The following is a 13,359-nucleotide window of genomic DNA, read 5'->3' as shown; positions in this document are numbered from 1 at the left end:
ATTTTTCTTTCTTCAGAAGTAAAACAATATCGTTTTCCTCTTCAGCAGATTTGTTCATTTGGTTCAGGAGTGTGAGACTGTTTTTTCTGAAATTATTCAAATTCGACACTGCCCTGGGAATATCAACATTTCCCTTAAATTGATAAAACTAATTTTAACCTACATGTAGGCTACCGTATAGATTCTTAGAATGTTTCCGAATATGAAAATTTGAGAGTGTTGGATTGACCAAATGGCTCAAGCATATAATCAAAAGCCTTCATTTCTACGCAATCTTGGGAAATTCACAGAATAACAAGTTTAGTAATGAAAAAAAAAATGTAATGGCAAAGTAATAGCCTTCTAGGGCTTAAGATTGGTATCAATTAAAAACAAATAAAAAGATGTCTAAAATCATTTTTCAACTAAATTATATAACACCACTGGCACTGAGCATAAGAGTAACTTTAATCACCCTACTGAGCCAATCTCTCTTGACTTTATGGGAGTTTCCTGTAATTGCGATCAAATTTAAGAACATACTGAATTTTCCACTGAGATGCCTTTCAATCCATGTGACCCTTTCTTTTGCTAAATGAGATCCTTTCAAAATGTCCGTTTTTACAAGGGATTTCCCTAGTAAACTCTATAAACTTTGGAAAATATCAAATTTTTCTTCTAGGTGTCTGTTTAATCCAAAAATATCTGATTTCAACTTAACTTTATGGGAATCCAAAGGGTTGAGAATGATGAGGCATCCAAGAAAAGTTCACCAGTTGGGAGTAAGGTCAAAGTATGTGATTATCTTCTACATGTATGCTACATGTAGCTATTTCTTCATAGGACATACATTTTCCTTTGGTAGGGTTTTACCTCCAGAGGGCCATTTGATAAAGCGGTTTTGTAATGGTAAAGTTACAAATACCTTTAACTACGTACTGCCAAGATCGTATTATCAGGATACAAATCTGATATAAAAGAAAAGACATGAAAGCCTGCTCACATTTTACCAAAGAAAGGGTCGTCAGTCTTGTCTGAAGTTGAGTGCAAGTAACTTTTTAAGTTAAGAAATTTATAAAACTGACCCTGCCCCCCCCCCCCCCCCACTCCGGGTCGGAGGGACTGCATGCGTGTTCCCCAAATGTCCGGTAAAGGGCTATTTTTTTCACAGGACAAGTCCGCGGGCCCATGGATTGTAAAGAAAGGGGGTGTTTTTTTTCTCTCTCTTTGGACTCCTGAGATATTTAAAAATCTTTCCTAATGTAGTAATAGAGGGTTCACACAGCAGCCATATTGAAGGACAAACAATAAAAACCTGTGCATCAGACTGAAAAGTCATTGTTTTCATGGTTTTGCTATTGTTTTATCCTCCATCATGTCATCAGGGAACCTCTATTACCTGAGATGAAGGGGGAGGGTTGTCTTTCCTGGGATAGGGGGTTGGAATATGAGAGCCCACCTGAGATAAGGGGGTACATTGAGCAGTATACATGTTCCGGATTTAGGGGGGTCTCGAGTCCAAGGCACGCGAAAGGGGGTTCAGAAATTTTGGCAGACATGAGATAGGGGTGCTTTCAAAGGGAGGGAACGAGCATGGGCCTACCCTAAATAACACTAGTGGGGGGGGGGGGCGGGCCCCTGACATGGCCTAGCTTGGCTATATATAGTATAGCTTGTAGATTGATGATTAATTAAATAATCAGTGTTTATCGAACATTGGGGAAACAATTAAAGGGTGGTGGTGTTTCATAAAAAAAGTCTTTAACAAAGAAAAGTTGTATATAGGTCGGGGAGGGGGACCGCGAGGTGCTCGATCCATTTTCCGGACCCTGGAAAAATTAAGAGAGGTATACGCCCCCGACGCGACCGATCACGTGAAGTTTGTCACGTGACATGTTATTATTGACTCTACCGTATCACTTAATTTAATACGTTTGCCGAAACAAAAAGGAGAAACCATGAAACGCGTAGTTTTAGCCTTGCTAATGGGTATTTTGATACCTGCTGTAGTTTTTGCTCAGCCGCCCCATGATAAGCGAAATGTTCTCGTGATAATAGGTAAGTTGAATTTGATTGAATTCTTGTGACCTGTGAAATTGAAATTATGAAAAAGGGCTCGACGACGGCGGCACACAGCCGTCACTTGTTCACTGCAACCATCCTGCTAACCCAGGAAGCTCCCGCTGCGCGGGCGGGAGCTCCCTGGGTTACCATCCTGCCTGTGCCTGGCTGTGGGGAATCTAGTACAGGTAGGACTATGTCATGCCATGAAAATATCACTTTTGTGACCAAATTACTAATTTCCATACAGTTGCAATTTATTTTTCATAAGTAACTTAGGAATAATTTTTCTATTCACCAGAGCGCTCAAAAACTTGAATTTTGGGCATATTTTTGTGTACGCCCTCTATGGAAAGTAATATGGCAAGAAAATTTTCATTTTTCAATCTCTATTTTTAATTAAGAAAAAAATAATTTGAAGAATCAAATTTACTTAAGAGCCAAGTGGTATGATGAATAGGTGTAATGGAAACTGTCAGTGACAGTGTAAAAAAATAAAGCATTTGTCCCAAAGAAAAAGAGAAAATCAGCCAAATATTGCCACCCTTATTTTGCAACACATGGAGATATATTATTAACAGAGAACAAGGTTATTATATCATAACCTTGTTTCATTGAATGAGTGACAGCCGCCCACTCAAGCTCACCGCTGGAGATGGAGCTCCGATGCGACGGCGGAGCCGAGACGAGCTCTTTGACTTTTTGTCCTGAGCCCGGGGGGGGGGGCACTCAGTATATAATGCATATAGTGGGTATATGTGCCGCGTGTTTCAGGAACATGGCCAAGATCAAAGGTCATTTAAAGGTCAATGAACTCTGGCCGTGTTGGGAGTATGTGTTGAATTGGCATCATAACTTAGGAATTTTATGGTACTTGCTCATGAAACATCGACATAACGACATAAAGGTAATCAAGTATGAGTGATTGTTTTGCACATGTCTTAGGTCACATGATCATGGTCAAAGGTAATTTTGGGTCAATGGACATAATATTTTATTATCATATTAGTTTTTCTTCTGTGAATGATCATTATTCATTTAGCTGTTTTTCAAAGGAAGCACTGCTGCTATATCGAATTGCGTAATGCAGGCGAGACTGCCAGAGGCGTTCCACTTGTGTATTTTATTCTATGAGAGAATACCATATTTATTCAAATACTAGAGGTGTCTTTTCTTATTTTGTATTGTCGGAAACAAAGTTTCATTCATCCCTGAACATTGCTGCACCTACCATGATTTGGCAATCTAAATAAACTGTCAAAATAATGTGCTAAATAAAAGAAAATACAGAAAAATAATAGTCATATTACCCCTATGAACACAATTTCTGTTTAATTTTCCCTCGTTTCTAATTTCTTTATTACCAAATAAATTCCCTATTCCTTATTTTAGACCTAGACTTGTTTCTATAAAACCATCTTTCCATTTATTCTATCCCCTTTTTATACCTTTCTCCTTAATTCTCTTCCTTCCTCCTACTTTTCGTCACAGTAGTAAACCGATTTGATATTTAGAAATGAAAGCCACAATTAGCAAGAGATGATGAGACTTAATGGACCTCTTATCACCATTATCTTTCCCCATTGGAAAGTCAGCTAATTGAGCGCTATATGGGACTTTTCAGAATACCAAAAGTATCGTAACTACTCAATTAAGTCTTCGCGCGGTCATAAAACATACTACATGTATTGCAAGTGCGCATAACACAACCCTACCAAATAAGGAAAGGGGCACTTAAGTGACTTCAGAATTTACCAAAATGCTAATTGAGCCCTAATTGACTGCTATTAATTGAGCTTTCAGAATACCGCCCCTTGTCTTTACGTAAATGCCTGTGATTATAGACATAGTCATATGTGTACGTAGACCAATGATAGATCAGTCTATTTTGGTCAGGGATATATGATCCACTGAGACTTAACTTAGACTAGACTCTAGACCTAACGTTAGACTAGGCCTAGATCATGTCTTAAGTTTGTCATGTTTATGGAAGAATGACAAAAAAAATCAGAAAATGTTAAAAAACTTTGCGCTAACACTAGTTTCGTACCGGCTGACTTCGAGCAAGTTTCCCCACCAGAAATTGTTCACAAATGTCTCATAGCAAGTCTCTCAACCGATTTCAAAACATCGCATGCGAGGGTCGCTGGTCAAACAGCATGAATATTTATATTATATTGGATCGCTCAGAAAACACCAGAAATATTCCAAGAGTTTGGGAAAATATGTGTAAATATTCCACTGATTCGTAAAATATTTTCCCAAACTCTTGGAATATTTCTGGTATTTTCTGAGCCATCCAATATAATATAAATATTCATGCTGCTTGACCAGCGACGCAATGTTTTGAAATCGGTCGTGAATAATTACGTGTGAGGAATTAGATACTGGCCCAAAATCACCAATTTTGAGGATAACCGGAGGATGGACACGGAGTGAAATAAGGGTTAAGAGTAAGAAACAAAACTATTTTTCTTTCTTGTTATATTTTTTTTCTATAATTTTTACAATAAACCACCATTTGATTTGATCCCACCTTTGTCACTCGGTATATCCGAACTGGTTCACCGTCCCTATGTTCGGGCAGGTGGAGCGTAGTGTAGCGGTGGTGAAGTGGAGTGGAGCCTGCGCGAACATCGCTCGAGGTAAACTGACTCATGATAAGTTATGTTCGTGTTTTTTTTGTTTTTTTCAAATGTAGTTATTTCATTGTTTTCTACATATTCTTAATTGCCATGGTTATGTGTTTTTTCCCATCCTATCCCAAATCAAATGCCACCCATTTCATGCAGCTGATGATGTCGGGTTCGAAACATCTGTTTACAACCACACTGCCTGCAAGATGCCCCATTTGGCAAGGCTGTCACAGCAGAGTGTAACGATACGCAATGCTTACACATCAGTTAGCAGCTGTTCACCTAGTCGGTCTGTGATCCTGACGGGAATGCCGCAGCATCAAAATGGGATGTACGGACTCCATCATCAGGAAAATCACTTCATGTCCTTTGATACAGTCAAGAGTTTACCTCTCCTTTTAAAACCATATGGAATTCATACAGGTACATGTAACGTCATTTAGCCTAACCCATTCTACATGTATTATGCGACCTGCACCCGTCATCCCAAAACCAGCAATAAGTCTCCAAAATGAATCCATAGATCTTTATTGAGTTTGAAAAAGCACATCGCTTTAACAAATAATTGATATATAACCTGGCAAAATTGATCAGCAATAACCCATTCAAATACCACACAAGACCAATTTACTATATTAGCTATTTACAGAGAACAATCCCAGGCGACTGATTATTGGTTTGGGGGTGATGGGTGACATACATGTAGGATCTGATGTAATTTTGTAAGTACATAGCTATACGACTCAGACAAAATCACTTTTTTTTCAGGTTCTTTCTGTTATACAGATAAAAGTGAAATAGAAATGACAGCATTGTAAGAATTCTTATTCAAAGAAAGGCTATTAAAATAAGTTCTGAATTGTGATGTTAAAACAGTTGTGTGATAATCTATGATTGAAACTTATTTGGTTTGTATTCTGAAGGTAATGGTAAGCTAACTTTGCAAAAATCCTGCAATATATTTATACTTTTGTTTAGAGCTTGGATCAGGTATTTATGATTTTGTGAACTTCCCTGTCATTTGATCTGCTGTATGAATTTGACTATCTTTGTTCCTGTGCAGCAATGGATTTGCAGGGTCCACTGCCAGACACCTATCAAATTAAAAACCATGAATGCTATGGAGCCATCGGTTGTGCATGTGGACAAGTGTTTTTGTGGGCTAAGTTTTAATTGTGATTTCCACAGGGGCACCTCCTTACACAAAAATAATCAGTACATTTTCAATACTACCAACTTTTTTGTTATGTTGTTGATCAGAGTTAAAATCTTTATTCCTTCATGGGATACTTTTCTATCTCTACTTAGTCTAGAATGTTTTCTTCTGTGTTGATTTTTCCCTCTCTTCTCAAGGTATGATCGGAAAGAAACATGTTGGGCCAAAGTATGTCTACAAGTTTGACTTTGAACGAGACAGTGATACCCTCAACATGCTTCAGTGTGCAAGGAATATCACTCAGATGAAGCTTTATGTCAGAGAGTTCTTTGCAGAGCAGAACAATTCAACGTATGTTTATTTTTTTTTAAATGATGCACATTTAGCTGCATTTAAATGTCATGTTAGTATGATGGTTATGACATTTTACAGTTTTGTGTAATTCAACAAGGCACTTACATGCATAACACATGTTATATGCAAGTGATGACATCACACCCCCGTAATTTGTTTTGTATTTTTATATTATGTGAAAAATATCAAGTACATGTATTTTAAATATTTTATCTCACATTGGTTTGGCTTCAACTTGAGCATGTTGAATTGCCAACATTGCTACTTAATATTCAATAACAAGCTTCTTTCTTATAAAATCTACATGAAATTTAATGTTGAAAATTTTCATAACATCATTGTGCATTTAACTGATTTGTGAAATTAAATGAAATTTTAAAATTTTATTTCTTTCTGTTTACATCAAATTTTATCAAAGTTTTCTCTTAGATCATCTGCTTGTCTTTATTCATTAAAATCAACTTGTTATTTGGGTAAACTTTACTTTTTAAGGTAATACATGATCTACAGATAAAACTAGATTACAACCGGCTTTAGTTCTGAATTTTTCTATAGCCTTGTCACAGTCAGCAGGTTTGCTATAGTACATTGTAAGAATCAGTCTATTAGACTGTCATAGTAGAGGGCCTTGTATCAGGAGTAGATTAAACTTTGGAATGACCTTTGAACTATTATAGAATGCAGATCACCTGACATGGCTTTCATTTCATCTTGAGTTTGTGTTGATTTTGTAATAGTTGGTAGGTGGGAAGAAACAAATATTTCAAGTGGTCTGTATTAGTTCTTGACATTTCACCGGCAAATGACCTGAGCAATGAAACTCTTTGTTAGTATTAATGGGGGTTAGAGACAATTCATGAGAGAGAGAGATAGAGCTAGAGAGAGTCTGTAATTCATAGTAAACTAAAATAGGTGTAGAATTGTGGGAAATTTGAGGTAGGAAGTAAAGGTGAGAAAGAGTGAAATGAGAAGGAAAAATAATGTTGGAGGTAGTTCATCGGAAAATGGTATAAAAGTACAGCTGTACTTTTGGATTTAATCCTCCCGTCCTTTATTGGACTGAAACTATTAATTTTTTATTTTTTGTGGCAGCGGTGGGATTAACCATACTTCACTTTTCTGATCTACTTTCAGCCCATTTATGTTGTACATGGGATTCAATGACGCCCATCGATGTGAAACTGGCAAATATGGCACTTTCTGTGAGAAATTTGGCAATGGAGAGGAAGGTATGGGGATCATAGAAGACTGGAAACCATTCTACTATGAACCCAAAGATGTGGAGGTTCCTTACTACTTACCTGATACCTTGACAACAAGAATTGACATCACCAAACAGTACACCTCACTCAGCAGATTAGATTCAGGTGAAGAACTGAACTAGCATTATAGGGCAAGTCCACCCCAACAGCAGTTTGATCACAATAAACAAAGAATAATAAAACAAGTTTAACACTGAAAACATCATCAAAATTAGTTATAACATTTTAAAGATTTACTTGATTTTACAAAACAGTTTTATTCACAACATGGGCGGTACTCTGAGAAATATCACCCTTAGCTATTGGTGTATGAAATATTTGTAATATGTAGTATTTTGTTAGATCTTCAATCTTGCCATCTCTCTTCTCCCTGCCTTGATTTATTTTTGAAATGTAAAATAATCATTGTTGTAAATTTACTTTCTTTGAGAGGAGTGCTTCTTTAGTAGTAGCAGTAGTAGTAGTAGTAGTAGTAGTAGTAGTTGTTGTTGTTGTTATGGGAGGGGGCAAGAAATGAGAGGGAAGGTATGAAGATGAATGGGAAGAGATAAGTAGAGATGAAGAAATGAATGGAGTGAAAATACAGAATAGAAAGGAGAGGGAAGAGTTAAAGAACTTAGGCGATCAACATAGAGGGAGAAGGAAACCAATTCAATTTACTGTATCATGTTTTGTTCAATATCAATAACAATTATCATTTTTCGAATTCAAAATTTCAAAGTGTTTACATCATCAAATCATCTAAATTGGAATAATGATAAAAAATTATAGAATTATAGAATGTTAAAACGAAGTTTTATCAAAGCCATCATGGAAATAAAAATATGTGAGAATTCAGGTATATGGTGTAACTTCTTTTTCTCTTCAGGTATCGGCATGCTGTTAGCTGAATTAGAACGAGTTGGACATCTGAACGATACTCTGATCATCTACACAGCTGATAATGGTATCCCATTCCCCAATGCTAAGACAAATCTATTTGAGCCAGGGATGGGAGAACCGATGCTTATCTCAAACCCCTTTGACAAACACAGATGGGGACAGGTATGTATCTATTAATAATCATTAACATAAATGATATAATATTTTGATGCACTTGAGTGAGATATCAGATATATTGCATTTATCAATGATGCATGCAATATATCTGATACACCACAAAAGAAGTCCAATATCAATATTCATACAAGCCAATTTCCATGACAACAGAGATGCATGCAGTTAAAAAAAAGGAAACAAAAATAATTTTGATCATTGACACGCATCTTACTTGCTGAGAGTAAATATTTTTTCAATAGTCCCTCAATAGCCTACTTAGCACAAAAAGCTTTGTCACATTATGACTGCACACAGCAAAGATTGTCTTACCCTTGCCATTTTCAAAATGTTCGAATGTGTTTGTTTGCTGTCCTAGGTGAGTGACTCCATGACAAGTACAATGGATATAGTACCCACAGTATTAGACTGGTTTGGTATACCTATGCCTGGCACGGAGGAGAAGACCCCCAAACCAGTTCCAAAGACCACTGACCCTCCAACTTTAGAGAAGACACAGCCATCTGGCACCAAACTCACTGGTCACTCCATGATACCAATCACTGCAAGTGAGCCTGTCTCAGGATGGGACCATGTCTACGCCAGCCACAACTTCCACGAGGTCACCATGTACTACCCCATGCGAGTCCTCCGCAACCGCCGCTACCGCCTCATCCATAACCTAAACAACCGAGCCCCGTACCCCTTGGCCACCGACCTCTATTCCTGTCCAACTTTCCTGGAGATCCTCAACAACACCATCAGCGGGCAGCCCACCTACTGGTTCAAGACCCTCGAAGACTACTACTACCGTGACGAGTGGGAACTCTATGATCTTCAAGATGACCCTCATGAGTTGAAGAATCTTGCCGATGACCCTGATCATCAAGAGATAAGGCAGAACATGACAGCTCAGTTACATTCTTGGATGATGGAAACTGATGATACCTGGCATTGTTTTCCACATGGTGTGCGGTATGGTCCTAATAATGGATGTGGTCCCAAGTACGATGAACCTACTCAACAGGGAAACCCTCAAGTTAATATCATTCATTGATTACCAGTGCTTAATTTAGATGAAATATATTGATATGAAAGATTCCAGGTACCGAAGTATATATTGAATAAATGTACATTTCCACCTCGCTCTTTTTGGCCATTTTGATCTAGCCCTCTCTAATAACTAGCTTCATCTCAAGCTAGCCTCCCTGTACTACATTCACCTGAAAGCCTCCCTCAGAAAATATACACATCTCTATGCATGGGTGAGATGTTAACTGCAATATCAATATCAAAAAAAATAAATAAAGAGTCATCCACAATGCCAATGAAGTTTATACAAGCCTGCCACTTACAAAATATGGGGAAGTGGTGTCCAACTACATTACACCTAGTCTGCAAGCACAGACTCAAATTTGACACTCTAACAAAAACCATGTCTAGAGAGAAGACTAGACTCCAAACTCTGTCTGTGTGAAATAGAGTCAGCCACAGTACACAGTGAATCTAGTCTTGCTATTTCAGACTCTTCATTATGTACTATGCATCTTGCAAAAACGAATGGTCTGTGCCTGCAGACTACTTTACACCAAAACTATATTTATGGATGGGCAACAGTTCCTGTGATGTTGCCATATGAGAGGGTTTGAATTGGACATACTGCTTGAAAATATGAATTCAAGTATGGGAGGATACTTGTCTTTTATCACCCCCCCCCCCCCATCGATATTCCTTACTTTTCCATGAAATGGAGAAGAGTATTTGTTTTTCTTTGTATCTACCTCAGCTTATTAGTAAATAAGCACACACACAAAAGTAAAGTATGGAAATCTTGGCTGAATTCTGAATACCTTTGAAATATTTATGGAAGTGTATCCGATTATCGTTGCACTTATAATGAATTTTATTAAGTGATATCACGACCAGTATTTTCTTCAGTATCAGACTACTACTTCTACCATAAATACACGAATGATAATGTTGAGACCATTTGTCTTTGTTATGCTATCATCTTTATATCACATCCTCTTTTCATATAATATATGCATCATTTTAATGGTTTGAAAAGGTACTTACGTACTATGTGTTTTCTATGGAAAAAAGTTGGACAATCATCAAAATCATTGATCTTACTAGGTAGTTGGTACTAGACCTAGTACTTTTACTAATATGAGGTTATATTAACAGAGACGTTTCAAATATGTTTTGCCCCTTTTTGTCATCTTTCTTTGAAATTCCCTTTGGGACAATGTTGTGTTTGTTGTTGTTGAAGATTATGTCAGTGCATGAAATCATTTTCTGATGTCGGTGTAATAACTATGTCTGTAGTCTTGTAGATTATTGCAGTGGCAATGTTACTAGGTTGGGGCTGTATGTTTCCAAAGTACATTTGCATTCATTTTCTTTTAGATCCAATGTTAAATGGAAAAATGCCTGCCTCCTTTGTATTGATTCTTGCCCCATTCTCTCTTGCCTGCATTTCCAAAATTTTACAGGATTTGCAATGAAGGCATTGTGCGGGATGCACCATTATATTTCAAATTTTACAGGATGCGCCCGCACATTCTGCATCCCCCGACCCCCACGAAACTGATTAAATTTATGATGTGATTTATTTTGACTTAAGAAATAGATGGTTAAAGTATGGGGTCTCATGGATGGATAGGCCAGGATTTCACCCTGTGAGACAGGGCCCTGGGATTGATTTTTTGACCGGGGGTGCTGAGGTAAATGGGTTTCACTCCATAAAGGAATGTCATTTTGGTCCAGAAAAATTTGACAAGCATACATGTAAAAAAATGTTTCACTACAAAATGAAGGTAATTTGGGTCCCGAGAAATTTGACAAGCAAAAAAAAAAGTTTCTGTACAATTTTTTTTTAAATATCTCCATTTTGTCACACCTTCCCAAAATTCCAGGTTTGCTGCCTAAGGAGAATAATACATGCAGCACCCCCATTCCCAGGGCCATGCCATGAGATTGTACTGGCTGTAGATATCCAACTCCATATTTCAACTGTACAAGTACAAGATGTTCACAAACCCCGTTTTATTTTTTTTTCTTTTTCTTTTACACAATGGGTGATTTCAAGTTTGGTGTTGGTGTTGAGAGCGTAAAAAGGCTGCTGAACCGAATTCCAACACCGAGCTGGGTGTAGAGGAACAATACCGATTGCGTTACTGATAGCATATGACATCACGCCTCTGTGCTGCGCTGCTAAATCATCTCAACTTCACGCGAGAAGTCTTGGCGAATATCCGAGAGAAATGCATTAAATTCTCATCGTACAGAATACCAATGCTTTAATTAATTCAAGAATTCAAAGAGTAAACATTATTCTTCATCAAAATATATAAAACTCAAATGATTTGTACTCATCTTTACTGTAAAAGCTAATTTTACAGGGATTTTTCATTGTGTTCACCGAGATTTCCAACACCGAGCTTGAAATCACGATTTTCCCAATCCCTGGGTGGGGAAATTGCACGTAGATTGTCAACACCAGCCGCAGTGCTGGATTCAGCAGACGACGTTCAACACCAGCCTTCAACGCGAACTTCCGGAAATACATCATATTTTCCGACGTCAATCCCAACACCAGCCTGATTTCAAGTACGATGTTGTTCCTTGTAGCTGGTGTTAGTTTTGTCACAAAATCAACACCAGATTTCAACACTGTTTAAATCACTCAATGGATATATTATTCAAAGTGGTTTCAAAACTGTAGATTCAATTTTTGCAATGTCCTCAGTTACAAAATGTTCTGTATCTTATAACATTTTTCATTATGACTCTACTACAAAGTTTCACTGTGAAATATTTAGAAAGCTCATGAAGGCTGAATATGCTAATTATATCGTTTTTTTAGAAGTGAGGTTAGAATGTATAATGGGCATGGATGAATTCATTAGAATATGTGACTTGTCAAGTGTCTTATTTTATTTTTTATCTATTTGATTTTTTTATACTGGTGTTTTATGTTTTTTTTACAAATTAAGAGGATATATTAAAAGCTATATTTTAGTATCATTCTTAAACTAACATAGTTTTTTTTTGTCTCTGTGCTTGCATGTGATTCAGTTTTGTTGAGTTTTATCAATCCTGTTATAAGATCTGTAAGTTGACCATTTTGAGGAGACAAAGAAGTTAGATGAATAGATTGTAATGAGAGAAATTTGATTTCAGATTTTGTGAGCTCTTTGGTATGTATTAAAATCCCCTTCATACCTAAAAATATTATACCTGCACTCCACCACAATCAATTACCCAAGAAGAATGAGTTTTAAGATCAGGCGCCCACCAGAGGTGAAGACGAGACTTAGGGATCCAAATGTCGTCCGTCCGTCCGTCACAAACCTTATGACACATAACTCCACAACCGTACGTCGCTTTTCAACCAAACTTGGATGGTAGATGGACTTGGGGGACCTGCATGTTATGCTGCAGTCGGAGGTCACATGGTAAGGTCAAAGGTCATTTTCAGGTCAACATTAAAGTTTACATGCAAGACTCTTATGACACCTAACTCCGCAACCGTAAGTCACTTTTCAACCAAACTTGGATGGTAGATCGACTGGGGGGACCTGCATGTTATGCTGCAGCCGGAGGTCACATGGTAAGGTCAAAGGTCATTTTCAGGTCAACATTAAAGTTTACATGCAAGACTCTCTTATGACACCTAACTCCGCAACCGTAAGTCACTTTTCAACCAAATGTGGATGGTAGATCGACTGGGGGACCTGCATGTTATGCCGCAGTCGGAGGTCACATGGTAAGGTCAAGGGTCATTTTCAGGTCAACGTTAAAGTTTACATGCAAGACTCTTATGACACCTAACTCCGCAACCGTAAGTCACTTTTCAACCAAACTTGGATGG

At 37.5% G+C, this 13,359-nt stretch overlaps 1 protein-coding gene across 1 annotated transcript; it reads left to right on the top strand.

The window, feature by feature from the left end:
* Nucleotides 1–1,859: 1,859 nt before the first annotated feature.
* On the top strand, nucleotides 1,860–12,524 carry LOC129269357 (N-sulphoglucosamine sulphohydrolase-like). Its single transcript, XM_064105655.1, has 6 exons — nucleotides 1,860–2,037; nucleotides 4,833–5,099; nucleotides 6,030–6,183; nucleotides 7,321–7,553; nucleotides 8,317–8,492; nucleotides 8,863–12,524. The coding sequence occupies exons 1-6, from the start codon at nucleotides 1,938–1,940 to the stop codon at nucleotides 9,538–9,540; spliced, it is 1,608 nt and encodes a 535-aa protein (XP_063961725.1). The 5' UTR covers nucleotides 1,860–1,937; the 3' UTR covers nucleotides 9,541–12,524.
* Nucleotides 12,525–13,359: the final 835 nt, after the last annotated feature.

This window comes from Lytechinus pictus, chromosome 10 (assembly GCF_037042905.1).
Source record: "Lytechinus pictus isolate F3 Inbred chromosome 10, Lp3.0, whole genome shotgun sequence".
NCBI classification, from domain to species: Eukaryota; Metazoa; Echinodermata; class Echinoidea; order Temnopleuroida; family Toxopneustidae; genus Lytechinus; species Lytechinus pictus.
Note: the sequence above shows the minus strand (reverse complement) of the source record. Positions and strands in the feature narration are given on the sequence as shown.